Below are 25,727 nucleotides of genomic sequence, written 5' to 3' on the forward strand. Positions count from 1 at the left end.
ATGGGGCTTGGAGCCCCTAATCCAGTGGGAGGCATCCCTGCCCGTGGCAGGGGTCTTGGCTTAAAGGTCTCTTCTGAGCCAAACCATTCTATGATAACAAAACAAGTGCTGTTTTCTATCAAGAATCCTTTTTCTCTCAATCATCCACCCCTCCATGGCCACATCCTGATCTTGTATTTGCTACCTCAGCACCACCTTGCTCAAACCTTTCTCCTCCCTCAGGCGAGGAGCGTCCTAGCAAACCCTCCTTTTACCTTCACCCTTCAGCAGTGACCCAGGAGAACTGGGCAAAGCCACCCTCGCCTTTTAGGGCTGAAGGCAGGTCTGTCCAGCCCTGGCAGGGAGGCATCTGGGGCATCGTAACAGCCCTGTTTGCTTTCTCATGGAGCAGAACAATGCAAAAAACCCTGGAAAATGGGAAATTATTACAAGCAGGAAACAACCTGGTTGTGCCTCCCATTGCCTATTCCTGGTGCACTGGAGGTGCTCAGATCAGCTTGGCTCTCCACAGCGAGCTGATGCTTAACCACAGTGACTGCTCAGCAAAGCCTCTGCTGAGAAACAGAGGTGCAGGGGCTCCTCTTTTTACAGACCAGGTAGAAATTGTTTCTGGCTTGTTTTGATTTACTGGTTGCATCTCTCAACAGATTGGTGGGTGTTTGCAGCACCCGGGTCTGTTTCATCACACGATTACAAGCCTGTAGCAACAGTTTGATGGTGCAGCCCTGGGCAGGGGCGTAGGAGAGCTGGTTTGGTTCCTGGCTGTTGCATCCCATGCATGCCCTTGGTCTTCACTTCACCATCTGTGAGCTGGGGATGAGTCTGTCTTCCTCCCACACTTTGCATTTCTCTATACGAACTCGGTGCTGCTGGAGGAAGGGCTTTTCCGTGGCTCTGCCAGCGCAGCTCTGAACACAGCAGGGTTTGTGACGATCCTTTCAAGTCCCACCGTAGCAGCTCAGAGTGTTTCCTCCTCCCGTGCCGAGCTCCCAACAGGCTGGGTCCTCAGAGCTGCCCGCATTCCCACGGTCTCAGTCCTGCTGATGCTCATCAGTCGCTTTGTGTCTCATCCAGCAAGGGTTTTCCACGCAGCTCTTCAATCACCGGCCAGAATCACGCTTCAATCATCCCATTTGAAAGAAATCATTTAAATCCTGCATCTTCCCAATTCCCCTGGGCTTTGAAAAGCAAACAAGAAAACCTCAACAAGCCACTTCTCAATGTGGTATTGTGATTTTTTTACCAGGCATTCTCAGGACAGTGAGACACACATGGAACGGAGACCACCAGTTGAAAACCTGCAGGACTCCAGAGCAAGGGTTGGATTTCTTATGTGTCTCATCCCCGAATGTCGTTTTCCCATGTTTCTGTTAAAGTCTTGATTGTGTGTGGTGGGAACCTGCTTGGACCATGGAAAACCAGCCAATAACGGAGCCCAGGGACCCCGTAGCCAGACAGGAGCTCCTTTCACACGCTGATCTCTGCGTTTTGCTTCAAAATAAGGTCTAAAAAGCACATGAAGCAGCCGTTTACAGGGCAAGTTTGGCCAGGGGGAAGGCTATCTCTTGGCTTCTGTGGGGCAGTGCTTGGGGATGATCTCCAGCGTGGGACCTTCTGAGGGATCACCAAGGGTGTTCAATTGAAGGATGCCAATGTCTAGCTGCAAGTTCTGCTGACTCAGGTTTTGCATGGAGAAGTTTCTCCTTTGATCAGATTTAGATAAGTCCTGTTTCCACTATGCTGGTGTTTCCTTGTCCTTGAAGTGGCAGAAAGCTGAGAGTCTTCAATTTTCTCTGTGGTCTCAGTGTTTTATAGTCCTCTCCCCATCATTCTGGTCACTTCCAGCCTCTCATCTTGCATGCTTTGCACGTTTTGATGCCTTCATGCATCTCTGGCCCCTTCTGAGGTTTCTGCTGCCTCAGTTTTGGGATGCAGCACAAGCGTGAGACAGCACATGGTTGAGATGGATTGGCTCTTGAACACCTCCAGAGATGGGGCAGCCACAACCTGCGATGTGGGGCATCTGTGGGGGAGCATCTCTGCCACGAGGGAGATCTGGCCTCTTATTTGCGAAGTTGGAGTCATCTTTATGCTTTAGCATCCTCCCAGAGGACAGCGGCTGGCAGAGGTGGCTCTGTGGTGGCACGTGTGTCGCACTGCCTGTCCCTCCAGGACAGCCCCAGATCTGCAGGGACCAACATCTCTTATGTCCATCACAACAAACCTCCAGCACAGAGTGAAAAGGGAGCTGCTCACCCTTCTCTCCCCATCGCACCCACACCTGGGGATAAGGGCAGCCCCGAGCCTGCCCTGGGAGCACAGGAGCTGCGGCAGCCGCCGGCTTTCCCTGTGCAGGAGGCGAGTGTCCCTCTCCCAGCGCAGCAGAGAGCTGGGAGCGAGCGACCGGGGCTGCCCTTGTAGGGTAATCTCGACACGGAGCTACCTTGGCTGGTGCTGGCGCCGGGGAGGAATGCGTCCACGGGCCAAGTCCCTCGCTTGTGCTGGGGGATGCTCTGAAGGAGAGTGGTGCTGCACCTTTCACTGCTGGAGCTTCTCCAGACAAGGTTCTGCAGCTCTGCTGTCTTGCTTTTTATCTTTATTTCACCTTCACTTTTTGCTTTTTGGGTTTTTTTGGTTTGTTTTTGGGTTTTGGGGGATTTTTTTTTGATGTGTGTGCATGTGCCATGTTTTAGAAATGGAATAGCAGATGGATATTGCAAAGGGGTAGGAGGAGGATTTCTCTCTTGGTTTTCTCCTGGGCTTCATGGTCTCAGCTGAAGCTCGGGGACCCTTGGAGCCATGGGGGAGACCTGCAATTTTCAGTCCTACAGGGGCTGCAGCATTTCCCTTGGTGGAGGGAGTGATCCAGGCTGGTTGCTGGCGCCTGCATTCCTCCAGCTTCACCTTTTACAGGAACCCATTAAGACGAAAGTCAAAAGCATTAAGGAAAACCTCCCAGAAAGCCTCGGCCATCCTGATGGAGAGCAGATCCCACAGGTGATGAGCTCGCAGTGCTCGGTTGCAGGTCTGCAAGAGTCAAAGGGCTGTGACACCCTGGAGAAAGGTGGTGCCAGGCAGGATCCAGATGGGTCAGGGCTGCTGCGTTGTTCCTGAAGACAGGCCCCTGCATCCCCCCGTCACGGTGAGCAGAGAGGAGAGCCAGGAACCAGCATCCAGGGACCTGCATCCCCTTAAAGCTGGGCAGGCGCGTTACCCAGCGGTGACTGCTGAGCTGCTGGAGCCGCAGAGGAGACAGCCCTGCAGTGCAGAGGAGATGAATTTTCACTGCAATGAGATTTAATTCAGCGTGGTCCCCAGCATCCCTGCTTCGCTTGGAAGCCTGTGGTGCGGAGGGCAGCCAGAGGGATGCTGCCATCGCCGCAATCAATTTTATCTCCGGTCACGAGGGCTGGGCTCTCCAGCCCGCACTGGGAAGAAGTTTTGGCAGAGGTTGTGAAGAAGTCTTTTTTTCTTTTCCCCTCTCTCTCCTGCTGTTTATCACTCCCCCTGGCAGCTTGTCGGCACCAGTGCTGGCAGCGGGCGCTGAGCCTTGCTGGTCACCCCGGGCAGGACCCCTATTTATCAAGAGCACAGTAATATTGGTCCTCTGCGAGATGTATTTGGTGATGAAAGATAGAGAAATAGGGCTGAAAGATTCATGATAAATGATTTTTCTAACTCTTCTCTGCCTTGTGAGTGGGTTTTTTTAAAGAAAAAAAGGCTGTTCTGGGCAGACCAAGCTGGCAGCAGAGTCTCTCCCACCTCCAGGCTGGAGGAGGGCTGTTGACTGCTTGAAAACTGGGGATCTGCTTGGTGGGAGTCGAGCTCTGGCAGGGATTTCAAGGCTGTTCACACCAAGTTCAAGCTGAACTCGGCAGCTTTTCCTTCAGGCCACGTGTCCTGTTGCCTTCAACACCCAACTGCATCCACCAGCAGGGTGGGAGAAGGGCAGCCCTGGGGCTGGGGCAGCGACTGCACTGGGTGGATTGGTCCGTGCTGGTTGTTCTGGAGGTACCTATGGATGCTGATGTACGCAGTGTGTCCATCTCATAGAGCAGTGTCCGTGTCTCTGGCTGTGGCAGGGACAGGGCTTTGTGATGGGTGCTGGGATGCAGCTGAGCATCCCCCTCTCTGCGCCGTCGCCTTTCTCTGGGTGCTCCCTGATGCTCCCGTTCGGAGCAGTAATGAGGAATCCTGGCCTGTTTGCTTTCCTGCTGTTCCTGCCAGGCTCCGACTCATCTCCTTCCCTACCTCCTGCAGGCTGAGCTCGCCCTTCCTTGCCTGGGGACCAGCATCCTCCTCCTCCTGCAGCCAGCGCTGCTGCCGCTGGGATCTGTGCTCGGTGCAGCTCTGGGCAGATGGGATCAAAGTTTCCTTCTGGGATCAATCCAGGAACAACCTTTTTTGATGACAAAGCTAAGGATCTGCTTTGTTTTTGAACCCTCACCAAGACCTTTTCTTCTCTTTTTCCCCTTCATTCCAGGAGAAGAGGACAAGAAATGAATGACACGAAGGAAACGTTCTTAACAGAAGGATCCCTAACCTGTAACTCGGACTGAAGTCTTGCGTGCATGACCATCGCTACAAGCCAGCAGGACATGCATGTGTCCAACTATCAGACAAATGCGGGTGAATCGTCGAAAAGAAAAATATTGATTTTGTTTTGTTTCATAGCTTTCTTTTTCCTGTACATACGAGTGCAATTACTGGACAGCTGGCATAGGGCTTGGGGACGGAGCTGTGTGCACCTGGCTCATCGCAACGTGGTTCCTTGGGGATTTATTCCTGCAGAATTTGAGACCCTCTTTCCAATTTTCCCCTGGTGGGGTGAGCTCGGGCATGGTGTCCTTCACAGGAGATCAAGGTGGGGAGTAGGGATTTTAGGCGATATGCTGAGTGCTGGTGGGAGGCTGCGTCCTCCGGTGGGACGGGATGTGTGAGGGCAGCTCGCGGGCCCAGAGAGGGCTTGGTGGTGGATGAGGGGGCCGTGGGTTGGGGTCACCAACCCTTGTTGATGTCCGTGGTGTCAGTGGGTGCATCGCTGCAGCTGCTACACTCTTCTCTGGAAGCCACAGCAGATGAAAATGGCTTCACACTGGTGGTGTGGATCTCGCAGATGTGTTTATACGCTGAGGTTAGGTGCATGTGGTGGAAGGTGAAGTTCTCCCTATTTATCACACTGTCCTACTTGATCCCTGTGTTGTGGAAGGCCCTGCACCTTCTCAGGCTCATCTGACACCAAAGCATGATGTAGCGTGTCTGTTCTCCTCCGTCCAGTGTCTGGTTAGATCCCATCTGCACTATTTAAGCTGTAGCCTCTTCCTTGTATGGGCAACCATTTAAAGCACAGCATGAGGATGACCCACCTTGCATTCCTCATGTCTCCCATCCTGGTCACCCTTTCTTTCCTTGATTTTTAACTATTTCCCTAGCAGGAGCAGAGCTGAAGTTCTTAGGAACGCGTCCGTGAGTTCGTGTCCTCTCCTTTGGAGGACACTTGCACAGGGTATCCTTGACACCCGTGATCCACCCTCAAGACGGGATGAATGTGTGCTTGTACATACCGAGTCCTTCTCCACGAGCGGTGTTTGTCGTGGGATCCCTTCTGATAAGGCACCAACTCTATCTTATCCTCTTGGGATTTTTCTGCAGCAAGAGTTGATGGATCAGGAGTGGATTTTGGAATCCAGTAAACTGATCTTTCTCCATTGAGCTATGTCAGCTGAGGAGCCGCTAGCGGGTGATTTCTTCCCCAGCTCTCAAGTCCTCCCTCCCGTTCCCTGTGCTCCTGATGATATTTAGTTGGCCAGACCCTTTATCTTCCCTTTCTCTTAAATTCCAACAACAGCACTAAAGGCGGGTTTCTTGAGAGCATTTTGCTCCTTTGCTGTTGGGTTTTCTCTTTTCCGTTTTGCCTCTTAAACGCTTCCAGAGCTTTTCTGTTCCTCTTTCCCCTGGGCGAGAGCTCCTCTTCCTCTGTACAGTAGGTGCCAAATACCATCCTTCCTTTCTTTTCTCCATCACCAGCATTGAAGACGAGCAGAGCCCCCAGACCAATGGGAATGTACAGAATTGTTATACTACTGAGCTGATTTAATTGTACAGAAAACCTTGCATGAAATGTTGTTACTGTATTTAATATATAATGTATTCAAGGAATTTTAATATGGAGCTCTTTAAAAAGATCTTTATAGAATACTCTGTGGTTAGAAAATTGTTGCTGATTTTTTAAAATTATTATTATACTTTGTCTTGAAGAAGTTTTATTTTTCAAATGTGTTATGTTGGATTGATTTAATTGGTGATCCCATGGGGCAACCAGTTCCTCAGTAAAGGCTTTTCACCGGGGATGAGACTCGCCCTGGTGCAGAGGAGCAGAGCATGACCCAGGTACTGCTCAAGCCTTCAAACTAAGGTTTCAGTAAGATTAATACCCTAGACCTGGGCTTTGCCCTTCCCCAGAAGGGTGGATTTCACCTGGTTTAGTCCGGATCATCCCCAGCTCTCTGTGCAGGCAAAGAACCAGTGGGAATTTAATCCAGCACCGTCTCGGTGACTTCCGAGGAAATTGCTTCTCTGTTTCCCTGAGGCTGAAAACCAGTCTGGGAGAGGCTGGACCAGACTCGGAGCATCCCAGCCCCGTTTGTGGGGTCTTTCAGCTGCCTGGTGGCATCTCCTGGGGACATGGTGGCCTTGGTCCATTGTGCCTGCAGGGACCTGCCCGGCCCATCCACCTGAGCTGAAGTGGATTCCCTGGGCTTAAGGGCTGGTGTAGGATGATTAATTTTACCCAGTTATGTCTGAGTGGAGGAGTTTCTTGTGTAAAGAAATGACTGCTGAGTAAGGAATGGGAGTCTCCATATAAGGTGACCTAAAAGGAAAAAAAATCTAGACAAAAGCTCTATTTTGGAGCAGAGATGAAGTAATGAAGTTCTAGCTCCTTCTTAGATTCCTGCTGGTGACTTTCAGCTTGGTCTCGCCTGTCAGCAGAGAGGGGTACATCCTTCTGACCCCAGTCTTGGAAAGGCTGCTTGGAGAGATGCTGAGCTTGTTATTCTGTCGCTGCTGGAGCCGCCGCGGTGCTGGGCGATGTCAGTGCCTTTGTGCCGTTATGGGGCGCAGGGAGGCAGCGAGGTGAGGCGCACGGCGGAGGATGCTCGGGGGTTGTCCGGGAGCACTTTATACCCTTTCTCAGGGGCTGGACACCCTGCTGGGTTACGGCCACGGCGGGAGGCGAGGGTCCCGCATCCCTGGTTTGGGTAGCGGCTGTGATGAGTCTTGTGCTGTTCGGGGTGTTGTGTCGTTGTGGATGGTTGGTGGGTGAGTTCTGCCCCGTGCAGTGCTTGACCCCATTGGGAGGCACGTGGGAAAAGGGAAAAGAGAGATGCTCTTCCAAGCAAAGTCCTGCATCCTGTGTTTTCTTTTTGCTGCATGGCCACTGTGTGGCTCAGGGGCTGGGTGAGATTTTGAGTTGCGTGTTTGAGACTTTGGCACTGTGACGATGTCGTGGTTGCGATGCTCTGCTCAGCCAAGGCTGGATGGTCCCACCAGGACGGGAGAAGTCAGGAGCAGGAGGAACAGGCTTTACTGGAAGGGCTGAGGGGCTTCGTTCCCATAACAGCGTCAGCCTGGGGGTTGAGATGAGTCTCTGTTCGTGGTGTGGGCGGCAGAAGTGCTCAGAGGAGAAACACAACGACTCAGTGGTAATGTTTGGTCCCTCTTTTTTTACGTCAAGTCAAGGCTCCTGCTTCCCAGTCAGGGTCCTGCTCCACAAACACTCGTCAAATAATTGCTGTACAGGGGCTCGGGTTGATGTTCTCCTGGCTGGTGGGAGATGATGCGATCGCTGAACTTTGTGAGCGCTCCTGAAACGCGAACACGCAGGCGTTCCTAACGCCAGCTGCTCAGACTTACTGGGATGTTTGGTCCATACCTGCCATGGCATCACCTCGTGTAAACGATGCCAGAGATTCAGTCATCCCTGTTCGATCCCACCTGGGCTTTTGTTCCCACCTCTGCAGTCGTGTTTTCGGGCAGGGCTTGTTCCAGGCAGCCCAGGGGCTGGCTCTGTGGGAGAAGGTCATCACCCCGTGCACAGCGAATGTAGGTTGGGGTTTGCAGGGGAAAGGGACCCGCAGGGTGAACGTTGCTCCCTGGGTCTGTCCCCTTGGTGCCGTTCAGCTTTGGGGGTGAGTGAGGGATTAAATGAGCCTGAATCCGTCTGCACTGGCGCGACGGGGACGTGGGGCCCAGGCTGGGTTGATCTGGGCACTTGGGACCACGAGGAGGGCGACCCCAGAGCTGTGGTGCCCTCAGCAGCTCCAGCCTGGGATGCGCTGGTGTTTGTTCACGTGAGATGCTTGAGGAGCCAAACCCAGGAATCGCGGCGTTTGTGCTCGGTGGCAAAAGGTAAATCATTGTATCTCGGGGGGTGGGAGGGTGGTATCTGAGGGGTAGAATGGAAAGAAACGAGGTTTCCTATTTTATTATGTGAGAGATATTTTTCCACTAGATTCCCGCTTCCTAAGGCGCGTGCTCTGTGGGATGGTAACCAGCCAGGTGTGCTGGGAAGCGCGGGGGAGGCTCCTCGGGGGTCACATCGTGTGAACAGAGCGGATCGTGGGGCTATCGGGCCGATTTGTTTTATACTCATGAAATTACAGAAATAAAAGCAATTTTCCTGGACGACTCCGGAGGCTTTGTTGGGGTTGTTTGTGTTGTTTTATTAACTTTTGCTTGTCTTGCCCCCGTCTGTGGCCGGTTCGGGGGGCACTGGGGAGCCCGTGGAGCGGCTCGGGAGCGCCTGCGGGCATTCTTCAGCCCTAAAAGGAGCTGTGCTCGCCAGAGAAGGACTTCTTGTGGGTTTTCAGAGCGGCCAAACTAGAAATGGAGCTGAGCCTCCTCTCTGGCGTGGGACGACAAAGGCGAACTGGAAGGAGTGGCATGAGATGACTGTTGGGAATTTTTGAACGTACCAACTAATTGACTCTCCGGGCACCAGAATACAAATAACAGTGCTAATTTTGACTGTATCCAGAATAGTCCTCATCTTATCTCCCCCAGCTGAGAAAGGAGGATTAAGTAAGCCCTGCAATGACCTCCAAAAGAAATAATTATTAAAAAAATAATAATTAAATAACTTGGCCTCCTCTAGGGGTGGCACAGGGCCTCGAGGCCAAACGTTTCCATCTCTGCATCACCCGCAGCTCAGCCCACGGTCACGTTTGAGCGGAAAATCCTGACTCCGTGTTCCGGAGCAAATCCGGGGTGACGGTCCGATCCACCCATGGTGAGTTTTGTGGCCCATGTCGCCCCTTCCCAATGTTTCCAGCAGGAGAAAAGTGCTGCACAGGGCAACCCGAAGCCTTTGTGACCCAAAGTGGGTGGCTGAGAGGGACACAGGGCACTCAGGTGAGTGCTGATTTTTGGAAAAGCCCATTGCTTGGCCTCCTCTTTCCAAACACGGAGCTGCTCTCCCGTAGTGGTGCCTGAGGGCCCCACTGCTGTTGGTGTGACCCTCAAGCCAATGCCCCGTACCGGCTGCTCCGGAGGATGCAGTGATGCCTTCGCACAGAGCAGCGAAGGCAAAATCTTCCCAATCACCTGACGTTGCATCGGTCACCGGGACCCATCGCTGTAGGGGCTGCTCGTGTCCTTCAGAGCCGTGGTTCAGAAAACAAGGGTTAACTCCCAATCCAGCCCCCAAGGGTCCCTGTGCCCCATGGCGAGTGTTCGGCTGCCCCGTGGGGTGCGTGCGCCACGCTCCCAGCGTCTCCCAGCGCCCTCCAGCCACCCCAGCATCTTGGGTCCCTGCGTTGGCTTTGGTGTTGGCTAATCCCACCACCGTGGTATTGCCAGGGAGACGCGTTGCTGCAGCAACCAGGGATGGAAATGCCTCTCGTGCAGGGTGAGTACCACCAAAAACATCTGCCTGCAGCGTGGGATGGGCACGGAGCAGAGCCAGCCCTGCTGGGAAGGAGGGAAGAGAGGTCAAGGACAAGTTAAAATTGGAAAGAAAACTGAACATGCCGTTTCCTAGGACCTTGCTTGCTCTCATCTGCCAATTTTTTCCACCCCTCCCTTCCTATCGCCAGCAGAGCGGGGTGAGCGTCCCCTCCAGCAACGCGGGTGCGTGGTGGCCACCAAAACTGCAGGGGGGAGCAGTCAATTTTCAGGGGCTCCTCCCGGCACCCTCGGTCCCCTTTGCACCCGCTATCGTATTTTAAACCTCTTCGCCACTGTGTTTTTCCTCCCCATTCCCAGATTTGCAGCGTGCTGTACATTTTTGTGCTGAAATTCAGAGCTCCATGCTGGAAGCTGCCAAGCATGAGTCTGGATTGTGTAATGAGCTTCATCTACTATTGTTAATTTTTTTTCCCCCCAAGATGTTTTTGGAAAAGCAATGTCTGAGAGCAAAGGCCTGGCAGGTTTTACAGCTACCAGGCTTTACTTTCCTGAGTGCAGGTGGGCTCAAGCCTTGTACAGAGACCTTAGGACCCCTTTTTAATGCCCCAGCAGCTCCTTCATCCTCTGGGTCCATGTCCCAGCTCGAAGCAAATATGAATATGAATACGACATTTCCAAATGTCTCCCTTAAAAATACCATTTTTTGCATTTTTCTCTTGACAGCCCCAAGCAGAGGCTGTGCTGGTTTGATGGATGGAGGAAGAAGTTGCTTTGGCTGCCACAGATGGAGAGTTTTGCTGGCCCTGTGCAGCTCTGCTGGGACTGTCCTTGGTGGGTCACCAGCCCCTGACGCTGGAGCTGCAGGAGCTGCTGGATGAGGCCAGTCCTGGTGCTGGGGATCAAGCAATGCCGACTGCGCCAGGAGAACGTTTTATAGACTCATTAAGGTGGGAAAAGACCTCTAAAATCATCCAGCCCAACTCTCTGGGCGCTCTGGTCCTGAGGTTTTGCAAATCTGGACACCAGCGCAAGCGCTTTAGTGCCTCATTTGCTGCTGCTGCTTCCCTTTTTCCCTCCCGGGGCAGTGGAGCGAGATGGATGTTTATCTCTAGGTGGTTTTGCCCTCTGTGCTGTCCCACTCCCACCCCGTTTGGTCCCATAGTCGCACGCTGCTGCGGTCAAGCCCAGCTCAGTCCAACTTAATGGTTGGACTCGATGATCCGGTGGGTCCTTTCCAACCTGGTGATTCTAGGATTCTATGATTCAGGGCTTTCTGAGCCCAGGTTGAACCTGTCTCCAGCGCCCAGGACCTGGGGAAGCCGAGCTCAAGCCACCTCTGCTCCTCCAGCAGCCCCCGCAGCGTTTCCCCTGCCTGCTCTGCAGGAAAGTGGCTGAGATACCAAAGCAGTTTGGAGGAAATGACCGCGAGCGCATCGACAGCATCGTCCATGCTCCATGTCTTTGGCATCCAAGATAAGGCTCCCCACATCCCCAGCTCTGGGCTGCAGGTCCTGGCACCCTCCAGGCTTCACCTTTCACCCTGTGCTTATAAAACCTGCTTCTGCTAATCCTTTTTTTTTATTATTATTATTTTTATTTTACATCTAGGCGTTACCGTGATGTATTCCTGATCACAGCAGCTTATTGCAGACAGAAAGCGAGCCCTGCCCTCGCCTCAGCAGAGCCCAGCGCCCTCGCTGCATCCCGGAGCATCACAGCCCCGGGCACTCGGCATCGCCCTGGCCGCGCAGGTAATTGAACAGTTTAACAGCCCGAGCAGAGCAATTCCTCGCACAAACCACCTGGCAGAGGCGGGGAGGGCTGTTAGGAGTTATTGCCAGCAGAAGCATCAGTGCAAACAGGGGTGTGCAGGGTACAGGCGCTGTTTGCAGGCAGCCGGCCGGCACCGCTCGCGCCCACGTCGCTGTCGTGGGGCCAGGGAGCTCAGCGGTGCCACAAACCCAGCGAATTCGCTAACCAGAGGCAAACCCAGGGGCGAGGTGGGTGCAGGAGATGTGTCAGCAAGGGTGGCGTGTGAGCACGCAAGGGCTACGACTCTTTTTTCAAACGTTTATAGACTCATTAAGGTTGGGAAAGGTCTCTCAGCTCACCCAGTCCAACCGTCAGCCCAACCCCACTAAACCACAACCCAAAGTGCCACGTCTACACGTTTTTTGAAGCCCTTCCAAGGATGGAGACTCCACCACTGCCCTGGGCAGCCTCTGCCAGTGCTTCATCACCCTTTCAGTAGAGAAATTTTTCCTAATATCCAATTGAACTCTCCCCTGGTGCACCTTGAGGCCATTCCCTCTCATCCTGTCGCTTGTTCCTTGGGAGAAGAGACTAACACCCACCTCACCACGACTTCCTTTCAGGCAAAGTGATAATGCCACCCCCTCAGTCTTCTCTTCTCCAAGAGAATTTAGATGTCATGGACGGAAGGTGCCCATGCTGGATGCTGGTGGCAGCCCAGGAGAAGATCCAGACCCCACGAGCGCTGCTGTGCCAGGGTCCCATGCTCCCGCATCCCCCCGGCTGCATCCGCAGGGTCCAGCCGCAACGCGGCTCCGAGAAATACTAAAATGGGAGATGCCTATTATCTCCCCATGGAAAGTATTTTAGCTAAATCCATGCTATAACCATTTTATTGACTCCAAGAACCAGAGAGAAGGTTAGAAGTGACTCTTTTACAAGTCATTTTGCTGTTAAATTTAGCTGTCCTATTTTCATTATCCCCATGGCTTTGGCAAGGGTGAGCAGCCTTCCCTAAAAGGCCTCGTTTCATACAGTAAGTTATTTGCCTCTCTCTTGACAGATATCTAAGCTTATAAGGTTTGTCTGCTCCGCTCAATAGCAGTATCAGCCTTCAATCTTCTACGATTAACATCAGTATTTCATATTTGCTCTTGGCTCCCTGTCTGAGAGTTTCCTTGATGCTGAGGGCTTGGGCACTGGGATGCTGTCACATCACTGGTAACATGGGATCATCTGATTTTCATTCCCAGGCTTCGTGGTCCGCCCAAAAGTGTTGGATAAACGGTTCATCTGCTTTTCCCCCCTTTTCCCTATTGGCCAGCAAAGATAACCCATTCGTTCCACTCATTTCGTGGTTGTCAGGTCTGCAAAATATTGAGCTTGTAGGTTAACGCGATGCCCGGCGATGGGCAATTGAACATGAAAGGTGATGATGTTAGAAGAGATGTTCCGGAAAGGAAAGATTTATCGCACCAGGTTAAACTTTTCCATGTTTCCAAAAACATTTCCCCCTGCAGAGAGGGACCTTGTACCAGCCCCAAGGGCTGCAGAGAGCCAGCACCTCCCTCGAGGTCACGGGAGGCAGCGGATGAGGAGAACCTCTCGTCCAAGGACAGGCTGGGAGAGTTGGGGGTGTTCAGCCTGGAGGAGAGAAGGCTCCAAGGAGACCTCAGAGCAGCTTCCAGTGCAGAAAGGGGCTCCAGGAAAGCTGGGGAGGGGCTCTTGATCAGGGAGTGCAGGGATAGGATGAGGGGGAGTGATTTTGAGCTGAAAGATGAGAGAAATGGGAGAAACGTTTTGCTGTGAGGGTGGGGAGGCCCTGGCCCAGGCTGCCCCGAGCAGGGGTGGCTGCCCCATCCCTGGAGGGGTTCAAGGCCAGGTTGGATGCGGCTTGGAGCAACTGGATCCAGTGTCCACAGCCTCAATATTTCCCCCCACAATGAGCCAAAGCACCCCCCAAAGCTCCCCACTGCAGCGACACCGGCTCCCACATTCCAGCCTGGTACAAATCCAGCTCCTTTCTCGGTGATGCTCGCTCACGGCGCTGCCTGCACCACTCTCAGCATCCCTGGCTGTGACCCTGCTCGCAGCTGCGACTTTCAGGAAATGCTGGAAATGCTGAAAATGCTTCGAAATGCACCCAGACCAGCCCCTTGTGAGCACTGGGAACCAGCCAAGAACGAGCTGGGCATCCGGCTGCCCCACGGGTCAGCTCGGAATTGCTGGGCTGGGGTTTTTGTGCCCCCCTTTCCCTTTTCCCAACCCTTTTCCTGGGGCAGACTTGGGGTGGGCAGAGCAGGACGCGGGTTGGAGACACGAATAGGAGAACCACAGCCCGAGGCGGCTGTTGGGGCAGGAACAACCCCAACCCCAATTCCTAAAATCTTCTCCCCCACCGTCTCCTCCATCCCAACATCATCTTACGGTCCCTGCTCCTGCCAAGCCCTGTCTGCAGCCCCTCCATCCCCAGGGGGGGTCCCTGCCCAGGCGAGGGTGCGTCCCTGGCTGGCGGGTGGCTCCGTCCCGGTGGCACGTGGGCTCGGCAGCGGGGTGACCCTGCACCCTCCGCACCCCGTCCCACCCCCGCACCATGTAGGGCACCGACGGCTCCCAGCCCAGAGTTTATAGGAAGAGGAAACCCTGTCCCTGTGCAGAGGAGGAAATCCGACAGCCTAGACGAGCACAGAGCGATGCTGATAGCGGGTTTATTATTCTTTCCTTTTTATTAACCCCTCTCTGCAAACGGAGGAGTCGCTCGAGCGGCACAGCCCTGGGTGCAGCCATGGGGCAGAAGTGCATGGACAAGGTGTCCTCCTTCCTCTTCGAGTATGACACCCCCAGGATGGTGCTGGTGAGGAACAAGAAGGTGGGACTGACCTTCCGGCTGATCCAGCTCATCGTCCTGGCGTACATCATCGGGTAAGGCTCCCCCGCGCCCGCTTTCCCTGAATTAGTGCTTTGCCACCCCATTAAAAAAGCAGTGGAGATGCTTGTGTATGCCCTGTATCCTAGTTTGTGGGGATTTTTTTATTGATGGCATCCCATCCCTTGGCCGTGGCCCCTCCAGTGATGCCCAGTGTCTCACCACGGGTCTTCTAGGTGTCCAGCTGGTCCCCGTGTCCTCCCCAGGAGCTGCTGCATCTGCAGGCTGGAGGCTCAGCCCTGCTGAGCTCCACTGCGAGTGCTGGGGCCCCGGTTCCTCGCTGAGCCACATCCAAATACCGCTCGAGCTGCTGGACGCTGGCCTGAGAATCTGTTGTTATTTTTATTTTCATTTATATTAACGAGGAGGCAATTGAGGCCAGCGCAGTGATTTGTGAGACCCGAGCGGCTCGAGACAGGACCATAAATCACCCCGTGCTGGGGAGGCAGGGCCAGCGCGGCGGCTGGGGCCACGATGGAGCCTTGCTCGAAATCCCTGGTTCTCTTGGCTCGTGGGAGGCAGCTCCAAGAGCAGCTGCCGTGCAAGAGCGGCCGCTGAGAAAAGGCAACGAGTGGAGCAGGCGGGCTCGGTGCTGTGCGAGGCTCAGAGTCCTTGGGTCCCTGTCCCCTCCGCACGGGGTGACGTGCCAAGCTATGGGATGCGATGGTTGATAACCGAGCTCAGGGCTTGAGAGAACGAGACCAGCTCCTTCCACTGGGAAGGGGCCCCCAGCAGGTTCGCAGGGACAGGGGCCGTGAGCTGCAAAAATTTGTATTTTAGAGGCACGGGGTGCTTGGTGCAGCCCAAAGGCGAGGCAGCAGCTCCCAGGGCTCAGTACAAGGGAGCAACCGTGGGGAGCAGCCGTGCCCATCACGGCTTTTAGCCCAGATTCTCTGGGAAGAGGGAAGAGCATCCCAGGGGACCCTGTCATCGCTCCCACGCTGCTCACCAGCGCTTTGGCTCACAAGGGGGATCCTCAGCCCACCCTGCTGCCAAGCCAAAGGCTCGAGGATGCTCTGTTGCAAAGGGCTTTGTACTGGCCCAGACTGGTGTTACTGGGGGCAGTGCTGGTTTTCCTAAGGGCTGAGCCTGTGAAGCCCCAGGGCTCCAGCAAAGCTGGCTGGGAGCAGCGTCCCCTGCGGATGGGGAACCCGCAGAGACCGTTACCCAGAGCGGGACCTCCAAAGGAAACGGGGTTGAGCAACCCAGCGAGAGCAGGACAGGCAGCCAGGAGGGAGCATAAAGGGAACCAGCACAGGGGTGACAGGAGGCGGTTGGCAGAAAGTTGCTGTAATTCCTCAGTTTCTGCTTGTTTGGGCTCCGTGAGCAAGGGGGCTGCCTGTGAGTGCGGCTGCTCAGAGCCTCCCTGGCCGACGCCATCCCCTCGCTGCCCCCGGTTCCCTGCCTGCGCTGGGCTGCCACACTCGAGATTTCCTCTTCTTCGAAAGCCAATTTGGTGGCAGCTATTTATTTATATTTTTACAATTACCCCAGCTCAGGTCTTGCTTGGCAGCAGGCGTGGGGTGCTCATGTGGGTACCCACAGTGCGGGATCCAGCAGAGCCCAGGAGGGATGTGGGGCTGACCCCAGCGGGAGACCCAGCATTGCCCTTGGGGAGCAGCTCTGCCCTCCGCCTGCTCTCCTTTCCGCTGAGATAAGGCACTATCGCAGCCCGCCAGGCGACGCCGGCCGCTCCCCAGCTCGGAGCTTTGTGGGTTTTGCTTCCTGACAATCTCACATGCAAGGAGGTTGCGGGCTGAGCTGTGGGACGGGGTTGGTGAGGGAAGAGGGCTCGGTGACTCTGCCATGTCGGGGAGCAACACCAAGAGACCCTCACCACCTGGGCAGGGGTCATTTTGGCATTTAGGGTGTTGAGGCTCTGGAGCAAGTCCAGAGAGGAGCAACGAAGCCGGTGAAGGGGCTGGAGGACAAGTCTTACAAGGAGTGGCTGAGAGAGCAACCAGTGTAACCCAGTATCACCCTCTGCTTTGGAGGAGGAGGTTGGAGCCAGGGGTGGCATCAGTGCTGAATTTCTGCTCCTGTCCCCAGGTCCTGGGGCAGATGCCACCCCCGAGGTCCCCTCTCCCCCTGTCCCAGGGTGCTGATGCCCAGAAGCTCCATCACCAAGAGGTCCCTGTGAGGTCTGGTGCCCATCGTGCCGAGCCCCAGGCAGCACCTGGGGTTCCCCTGTTTCACCCCACGCCCATTGCTGGGGTGCACCCGAGTACAGGCTGACACGCCAGGCGGGCGTCACGGGCTGTCCCACAGGCGAAGCGCTGCCTCTGCCACGGCCAGCGGGACCGGTGCCCGTGGTGGCCGGGACAAAAACCAGATCGCTCCTTTTTTAGCACCGGGAATGCTCCGCGCCGCCGGAACGCTACCCGAAATGGTTACTCACCCGTGTTTATAGTTTCCCTGAGTCAGAGTCAATCCAGAGGCGGCTTGTTTACGCCATAGGTTAAATAGTGTCAGGAGACGGCACTAATGGCCACGCCATCGGCTGGGAAATGCAGGGAGAGCTCTGTGGTGGCCACAGCAGCGTCCCCAAGCCTGCTCCTCCAGCCCTCTTGCACCCAGGGCCACGGCTCCACGGTTCCTTTCACTGGGTGAGACTTGAGCTGCATCCACACCCACCCCTGTCTTGGCCCTGGAGGCACTGATTTTTGGAGAGTGCCTATGAAGTGAATCAGGAGGGTCCAGGGGGGTCACCAAGCCCAGCAAGCAAAGTCACCGGAGGCTTTAACCCCAAATAGCCACCCTGCCCCACCTGCCTTCACGTATCCTCAGCCTCAAGATGTGCCCCATCCCCCAAAATAAACCACCCTGCAGCTACCACGTGCCTCGGGCAAAGGGTGGGAGAGCTCAGGAACATGTCCCTCGTCCTGCTGGAGGCAAATAAACACCCGGCTGAGACTTATTAGAGGAAGATCCAGTCCCCAGCAACGTGCTGGGGCTTGTGGCTCCTGCAGAGGAGCGCTGGTGGCCATGCTCACCCCACCATCCTTCCCCATCCAGGTGGGTCTTCCTCTACGAGAAGGGCTACCAGTCTCAGGACAGCATCGTCAGCTCGGTCTCGGTGAAGCTGAAAGGGCTGACGCTGACCAACGAGAGCGTCTTGGGCCCCCACATCTGGGACGTGGTGGATTATGTTTTCCCACCCCAGGTAAGGAGGCGGGGGGGGTGGGTGGGTTTGGGGGTGTTGCTTAGTCTCAGCAGTGCTTTCACCTACATGCTGGGGTGCAGATGGGCTCCTCAGCACAGGATTTCTGTGGGGCTAACCATGACACGGCGTTCCTCTTCTGGAAAGCAGGTTGCTCCTGACACAAACCTCTCCCCGTACATCACCCCTGGGGAGCATTCGGTGCTTGGGATCCGCTGTGGTTGATGGGATATGTCTGAGGTTGCCTCTAAAGGGATCAAGGCTCCTCCAGTGCCTTCAGATGGAGCAACGGTTGTTCTCCACTGTCCCTAGGGCTGGTGGCACTGCTCCCCAGGGCCACCACCAGCTTCCTGACCTGCAATGAAAGAGGCAGAGGACCCAAAGTTAGGGAGAAAGGTGCCATCTTCCTGGATGCAGCAGCTGGATGCCCTGCCCCTCGCCCCTCTGCTTCTCTGCAGAGACTCCATCGGAAATGTTGTGCTGGCTGTGAGCTTGTTGGCTGTGTCTCCACAGGGGGACAGCTCGTTTGTGGTGATGACCAACTTCATCGTCACCCCCGGACAGAAACAAGGAACCTGCCCAGAGGTAAACACACCAACTTCCTTCAGCAGCCTCAGCTTCTGTAATTCAGGGGGGTTGTGTGGTGGCACAGGGGAAGGGGCCTTCCTGACCTTGAGAGGTTTGCTGAAAGCCTCAGCCTGGCCCTGCTTTATCGTTCCTGACTTGTGAGCGCTACGGGAAGGCTTTTACTCTGCTGAAAACCAGCCAGCACCCATTGAGGTTTACTCCCCTTTGAGATAATCAAGCAGAGTGGGCTCTAGGTCTGAATAAATGCATCTGCCTGAAATTTAAAAGAGAAATCCCCCCTTTTTCCTGCTTAATCTGGACATCCTTGGCTGGGGAGCAGTGTACGGACAAAGCTTTGGTTGCAGCCAGGTGGGGTTTGTCCTGGGGAAAGTGCCGTGTGGTGAGGCAAGGGGGACATCGGACCGAAGCCGTGGGATGTGATGCTGAGAGGTGGCTGCCTGCTCTCTCCACACAGCTGCCCGACGCTGGGCTCTGCACGCAAGACAGCGACTGCAGCAAAGGGAAATACAGCCGGCAGGGACAAGGTACGGCAGTGGCCTCAGCTCCAACACCCACCGCGCTGCTGGCGAGGCTCGCTGAGCTCAGCGTGCTCCAGGGGAGCTGGAGGGCTGAGTGTCTGGCAGGAGAACCTGCTTTGGACCACCCGCTGCTGGGGGTTGGGAAAAGCCTCTGATACCCCGGGTGAGGGTCCCACCTGGGCTGGTCCTGCTTTCCTCTCCCAGACAAGATGTGAGCTGCAGGAACCCCTCCCAACAGAACATCAAACTCTCCTCCCAAACTCCTACCTCTCACTGTCCAATCGTGCAAGATAAACTGCTGCCCTGAGCTGAGAGGCTGCAGTGAATTACACTTTTAATCAACGGCCACTAAAGCCCTGGGTATTTTGTGCCTTGGATGTCTACGGCAGAGCTGAATCTCCAGCCTCATCCCATCCATCCCAGTATCCAGGGGTGGGAGCAGCAGGCTGCCCAGGGAGGGGGTTGAGTCCCCTTCCCTGGAGGGGTTTAAGGGACGGGTGGACAAGGTGCTGAGGGACATGGGTTAGTGATTGATGGGAATGGTTGGACTCGATGATCCGATGGGTCTCTTCCAACCTGGTGATTCTGTGATTCTTCCCCACAGGGCTCATGACGGGCAAGTGTGTGCATTTCAACAGCTCTGTGAAGACCTGCGAGATCTTTGGCTGGTGCCCTGTTGAAGTCGATTACCATGTTCCCAGGTAAGGAACGATTTTGTCGCCCCTTTTTCTGTCCCAGTCCCACTCCAGCTGCAGCAGCAGCGCTTGGGGGAGGGCAGAACAAGCCGGGGCTCTGAGTTGCTTCCAAGATAGCCTGGGGTGATCCAGATCCTGTGATCCAGGCCCCTTAACCAAAATCCCAGCACCTCCCTCCCTCCCTGTCCCCCACCAGGCACTTCCACCCTTCCCCAGGGCTTCTCTGAGCTTTGTGGGGATCTTTCGCTTAGAAAGGACAGGGACAAGATCACCGTTCTTTCTGGGTCCTTCTTGTCCCAGTTTGGTTGAGTCTTCACCAAACTGGCCTTTCCCTAGAGACTGGAGAGCCGAGCGGTGGGCACGTGCCAACACTTGTGTTTTTCAGCCCTGCCCTGTTGTCAGAAGCTGAGAAGTTCACCTTGTTCATCAAGAACAGCATCACTTTCCCCAGGTTCAAGGTGTCCAGGTAAGAGGAGGTTTGGGGTGGGACAGGTTCTGTTGGGCTCCCCCAGCCACCCCCGTGGGCAGAGCTGGATGCTCGATGCAGAGGACGCTGCCCCTCGCCAGCGAGCCCAGGTCTACTCCAAGTGTCACCTCAATCGCTCGGAACTGAAGCGTTCCCTTCCCCCGGCTGTGCCACCTCAGCTGGTGCTGTGGTTGCAGGAAAGATGGTTCTGAATTAATCTCCCTGAAGGTACCCTCATCTAAGTACAGTTTCTCTGATTCCTCATTTTTCTTCTCCCTTTTCCTCCCCAAAGATAACAGTAAAATGCTAAATGCCTTGGGTGCAAGCAGCCAGGATGAGTTTGCTGCCCGAAACAGAGCAGAGGCTCCTCTTAACGTTGTGGTTTCCGCCTGTTTCTGCAACGGGTGACAGGGTCAGCTCCTTCCAGGCAGCACTGGAAAGACACACACACGAGAGGGTTTGTGATCACACTGATTGTTTATCTGATTTGGAACAAATGAACAGAAGCTGCTTGTGCTGAAGGCAGCGGATTCTTCTCTCTAAGCCCTCGCGTCGCTGCGCTGCTCAGCGCCCTGGCAGCCGGCACGCTTGGCAAAGTCTCGAGCTGACCTCGGGCTGCACCCTGAGAGGTGGCTGAGACGGAGGACCCCCCTCCAGCAGCAAGGAGAGGTGGCAACCTGGGTGAGGGCAGGGAGGAGAGGGGACGCGGGGAGGAGAGCAGCAGGTCTGGGGGGTGAGGGCGCCAGGCTGGCTGGGATTCAGCTGGGGTCATGGGGAAACTTCCTGCCTTTGATTGCTGCTGCTAATTAACTGCGGAGCATCAATGATGGGACGAGGCTGAGCAAGGAATAAGTCTTACAAAACCATCTGGGCCAGGGAAGCTTCACAGCAAGACTGCTTTTAGGAGAAAAAGCAGAGCAGGGTGGAAGGCAAGATGCTGTCCTTTCCTTTTCACCCTTCCTGGAGGAGAGAGCAACATCCAGCTGAATGCAAAAGCTGTGGGATACGCTCTCCGTGAGCTCTCCCAGATGTTGGTGCATGAAATACCGACTCGCAGAGCCTCTATAGGAGGAGGTTCAGGGGAAACCAGTTGCTGATGGGGTGGAGAAACCAGGCAGGGCTGGAGGAAAAGGCGCAGTCCCCACACGTGGGGTCAGATGAGCGTGTGAAGGACGAGGCCCTCAGCTTTGACATTACCCAGCTTTGAGCAATAGGTTGGACCGGGGACCTCCAGAGGGTCTTTTCCCACCCAGATGATTGGGTTATTCGGGCTCCGTCTCGCTCTGTCTTCATTCACAGGCGCAACTTGGTTGAAAGCGTTACCAAGCAGTACCTGAAGAAGTGCACCTATCACAAAGTCACCGATCCCTTGTGCCCCGTCTTCGACCTGGGATACATAGTGAGGGAGTCGGGCCAGAATTTCACCTTCCTGGCTGTTAAGGTACTCCAGCTTCAAATGACGTTTCCTGCTGACCTGGGGAGGGAGACCCTGACAGAGCCATCACTCCCTGAGCCGCAAGGGAGCCGCTGTCTCAAGCGCTCTCGAGGCAGTGTCAGAATTAGCTCATAAAGATGGTGAATCTCCTTGGAGAAAGAGTTTTTCCATGTGGGCTAGGTCCAAGGAGGTTGGCCCAAGCGAGGCAGCCTTGTGACTCCTCTCTTGGCTGCAGGGTGGCGTGGTGGGCATCACCATAGACTGGAACTGTGATCTGGACTGGCCCGTCCGGTACTGCAAACCCATTTACCAATTTCACGGCCTTTACAACGACGACAGTAACGTCTCACCAGGCTTCAACTTCAGGTAAGGGAGAGCCCTGTTAACTCTCCAGGCAGGACTCTGAGATGACATCTTTACAGCACTCAAAGGATGGTGGAATATCAGGGACCATTCTCCAAAACACTCCGTCCCTTTGCAATGCCAAATAGCAGTGCTCTCTTTAGAATGGCAGGAGAAAAGTGATAACCCAGCCCCAAAGGCACCCTGCTGCCTTTCCCTGCACATCTCCTCACCCCAGCAGACTCTCCTGCTCAGCTGAGCTCTCAGGAAGCCCCGTGGAAAAACAGAGATGGTGCAAGGGCATCTCATGTGTTCCCAAGCTGCAAAGCATCCAGCCACAGCAGGACATTAAGGCGTGAGCTGCTGCTCTGTGTGAAGCTGCCACCAGTGCTGCACTAATTCCTGCTGTCCCCTAGCACGGGGGGTCACCAAGTACCAGCACAAGCAGGAGCTTTAGCCTCAACTTTCAGACAGGGAAACCGAGGCACAAAAAGGAGAGGTGCCAACAGCCTGGCTTCTTTGGGAGGAGTGGGAGGGTTAAGGAGAGGGTCAGGACCAGGTCCATGATGCTGCATCCCCAGACCCTTGTCCTGCTCCCACCAAGATCCCGATGCTGTTGGGTTGCAGGGGGCTATTGGACATGCCGGCAGGTCATTAATGCTCACCATCCACTCGGCCAGGTACGCCAAATACTACAAAGAAGATGGGATGGAAAAGAGGACGCTCTACAAGGTGTTTGGGATCCGGTTCGACATTCTGGTGAATGGCAAGGTAAGTGTGGCCAGGCGCTGGGTTCCTCCCCAGGACGGCAGCGCTGTGTCCTCGGGCAGGTGCCAGCCCTCTAACACAGCACCGAGGGAGCAGGAAAACCAGGCTTCTCCTGATCTGATTGTAACTTATCGCCTACTTTCTCTGATTTCGTTCAGGCAGGCAAATTTGACATCATCCCAACCATGACCACAATTGGCTCTGGAATTGGCATTTTTGGAGTGGTGAGTTCAGATATTTCCAACCTCTACAGGGATACTCTGAAATTATTCTCCTTGCCTGTGACATCCGTGGGGAAATGTCCCTGAGCTGCAGTGAAATCCTGGTTGCTGCTGACGCACCAGGGGATGGGCAAAAGAGGGGGGACAGGAGGTGCTCTGCTGCCTTGCTGGCTCAGGAAAATAGGTTTCTGCTGCCCACCAGCTGATGGGAATTCTGCTAGTGGGAGCTGCTGCCCTGCCAAGTGAGGGGAAGGCATGGTTTCATGTCTTGGCATCTTAACGGTTTCAAGTTAGAGCTGGTATTGAGAGAGGGTGGGAGGTGATGGGCAGGTTTTCATGCATGGGAGAAAACCAGCGTCCTATCTGGTTATGGTCATTGCAGACTTGGGCACAACTCGAAGGGTTTTGGGCTCTCCACATACCTAAAGTGGAAACAATCTCTGCTGGCCCAGTATTGAAGCCAGCACACCTCACTTCTGTCTTTAATGGTCATCTGGGGGCTGTGCGCCTTTTATCAGCTGCCACGATGTGGGTTGAGGCAGAAGTGACCCTAATTTGCTGTGCAGACTGGAACAAGCTGGGCATACTGGGTGGCACAGGTGAGCTGAGAGGGCAGCCCAACCCTGACCCCTCTTTGCTCTAAGGCCTCTGTCCTCTGCGACCTCCTCCTGCTGCATTTTCTCCAAGGACGGGACTACTACAAGCAGAAGAAATTCAAATACGCAGAACAGGAGCCTGTAAGTAACAGCAAATCCCTCTCCTGCGGAGGGAGCGTGTGATATCTGCATGAGTAATAACGCTGTAACACATAAAACATTTGTATTGAGGAGCAGCCAGGTGCCTTCCTGAGCTAAGCAGAATCCTGAGCCCTTAGGACTGTCAGAGACTGGGGTCCATGCATCTCCTCTCCAAAATGAGAGACCTGTGCAGCTCACTGTTAATGGCTTTATTCCCTCCCTCCCTTCATCCCTGAATATTCTAGTATCTGATAGCACTTGTATAGCTTTAAGGGAAGCGGGGCGGCTCAGTGTTTTAGCAAAGTGGAAGATGTCTCCTTTTCTGCTGAGAACATTTTCACGACCATGAGATGTTTTGTGGCTTTTCATCGGACAAATTAACCTGAAAACATGCTTATATCTTGGATTTTATAAGTCGCTATTCAACCACATTTTCCCTCGGCATTAGAAAGGAGGAGGTCTGTAAAATAATCATTGTTTTCTCTTATTTAACCCCTAGTCAAAGTCACATAAGAAGGAAAAGAAGCTGGACAACTCACAGTGAGAGGTGAGTGGTGTTTGCCCAGCCCTGCTAGAATACAGCTGGCGAGGGTGAGGGTTGTGGGTCTCGAGGTTATCCCAAGGGCCCCAGAAAGGCAACAAGGCTCCGGGGGAGGCATGGAGTTGATCTGAGCTGTGGGCTGTGATGTCTGACCTGGGGTCAGCATTTCCCAGGGCAGGCAGGCTCATGGAGCAGCACTGGGTGCAGGATGTGGGACTGACATCTCATCGTTGATTGAGTCTCATCTTTGATGGCAGCATTGCTTGAAGATGGGCAATGCAGGGCAAGGCAGAAGAAATCACTGTGCACCTCTCTCTCTCTCTCTCTCTCAGCAGAATCCATGCTGACCAATGAACCTATGCCCTCCTCCTCCTCCTCTCCTAAAACGTGGTCATCATCCCCTGTCACCAGCCGGCACTAGCCCCAAGACCAGCAGAAGCAGTGTCCGACACCGGCTCATGGGAGCGTGGTGCCCTGCAGCCAGGGCAAGAGCCATCCGGGTGGGTTCTCTGCCTCTGATGGGACCTGCTGCGATGCTGCGGGTGGGTGAAATTTGTGTTGGGCATTGGGGAGCCACTAAGGCCTCCTCCTCCAGCCCTGCTGCTGCTGCCACCACTGCAGGCACTTCTGAAAGTGTCCCGGTGTGCCTGCTGTGCCGGAGCCGTGCCAGGGCATCCCACACCTTGGAGCCCCTGGAGAGCATCACTGCTTCTCCTGCCCCGGTGGCACCCTTAGCCAGCTCCAAAGTGAGGAGAGAGAGAGAAGGAAGGAAGGAGAGCTGGCAGGAACCATGCCCCATCCCTCAGCGTGGGGGAAAAATGGTTATTTTGTAAGGATGTATTTTATTAAAAAAAATAAACTTTTAGTTTTTCTACTACATCCCTTTGCAGTGCCCATGGTTGCCCCAGGGTGGGCAGTGCTTTCTGGCACCGGTGGGGTTGTGCACGCAAAGCAATCCTGTAAATCAGGCTGGAGCACACAGCCCTGCGATGGGCTCTGTGCAGTGTCCCCTGGCTCTGCCTCCCCGTGCAGGACCCCTGGGCCTCCATCCATGAGCAGGGGCTGCAATCAGGGTTGTCACTTGGGTTTCCTTCTCAGACAGGGTGGTTGGCGGGGGGCACTGGAGCGCTGCCGGCCATCAGGGACGGATGCTCTGCCTCCCACTGCCCACACCAGGTGGGATTAGCCGGATTGACCTTCTCGGCGGTAGCCTCATAAACCAGCTCTTTGCACCCAGGAACAAAACTTCTCCTCTCTGCTAGAGGATTTGCTCTACCCCGTGTGTGCAGTTTGATACCACATGCCCGACCCCTGCATCACTACAAGCAGCCCCTGCCCTGTGCTTCTGGCTCTCACTGTGCTGGGCTCAGAGGGACACAGAGGCAACTGCCCCAGACAGTTGCAGATTTTAAGTCCTCGAGTTGTGCCAGGGCAGGTTTAGACTAGATAATAGGAAAAATTTCGTTACTGACAGAGTGGGGAAGCCCAGGCAGAGGCTGCCCAGGGCAGTGGGGGGCTCTCCATCCCTGGAGGCGTTCAAAAAACATGTGTAGATGTAGCATTTCAAGACATGGTTTAGTAGGCACAGTGGTAGTGTCGATGGTTGGACTTGACAACCTTAAAGGTCTTTTCTATACTTAAGGATTTTGTGATTCCATAGTGGGTCACAAGC

At 54.7% G+C, this 25,727-nt stretch overlaps 2 protein-coding genes across 4 annotated transcripts in view; both read left to right on the plus strand.

Moving 5' to 3' along the window:
* Positions 1–8,685, plus strand: part of ATP2A3 (ATPase sarcoplasmic/endoplasmic reticulum Ca2+ transporting 3) — a 44,020-nt gene extending 35,335 nt beyond the window's left edge. Inside the window, exons 21-22 of one of the 2 annotated variants that reach the window (XM_069874253.1) lie at positions 1,247–1,319; positions 4,484–8,685. In XM_069874253.1, coding sequence (XP_069730354.1) covers positions 1,247–1,319; positions 4,484–4,559 — 149 coding nt within the window. In that variant the 3' untranslated portion in view covers positions 4,560–8,685. The remainder of the gene's footprint in view (positions 1–1,246; positions 1,320–4,483) is intronic. The other variant, XM_069874254.1, reaches the window with a different exon arrangement.
* Positions 8,686–14,296: 5,611 nt separating this feature from the next.
* On the plus strand, positions 14,297–24,932 carry P2RX1 (purinergic receptor P2X 1). Of its 2 annotated transcripts, none has more exons than XM_069873900.1 (13): positions 14,297–14,580; positions 17,600–17,747; positions 18,258–18,329; positions 18,787–18,856; positions 19,455–19,551; positions 19,931–20,011; positions 21,311–21,452; positions 21,682–21,812; positions 22,469–22,559; positions 22,715–22,780; positions 23,422–23,514; positions 24,014–24,061; positions 24,388–24,932. In XM_069873900.1, exons 1-12 carry the CDS (start codon positions 14,444–14,446, stop codon positions 24,056–24,058), a joined length of 1,173 nt encoding a protein of 390 aa, XP_069730001.1. In that variant the 5' UTR covers positions 14,297–14,443; the 3' UTR covers positions 24,059–24,061; positions 24,388–24,932. The 2 variants fall into 2 exon arrangements, with proteins under 2 accessions (XP_069730001.1, XP_069730000.1); XM_069873899.1 differs by having other exon boundaries at positions 24,391–24,932.
* Positions 24,933–25,727: the final 795 nt, after the last annotated feature.

Source organism: Phaenicophaeus curvirostris, chromosome 21 (genome assembly GCF_032191515.1).
Source record: "Phaenicophaeus curvirostris isolate KB17595 chromosome 21, BPBGC_Pcur_1.0, whole genome shotgun sequence".
NCBI lineage: Eukaryota > Metazoa > Chordata > Aves > Cuculiformes > Cuculidae > Phaenicophaeus > Phaenicophaeus curvirostris.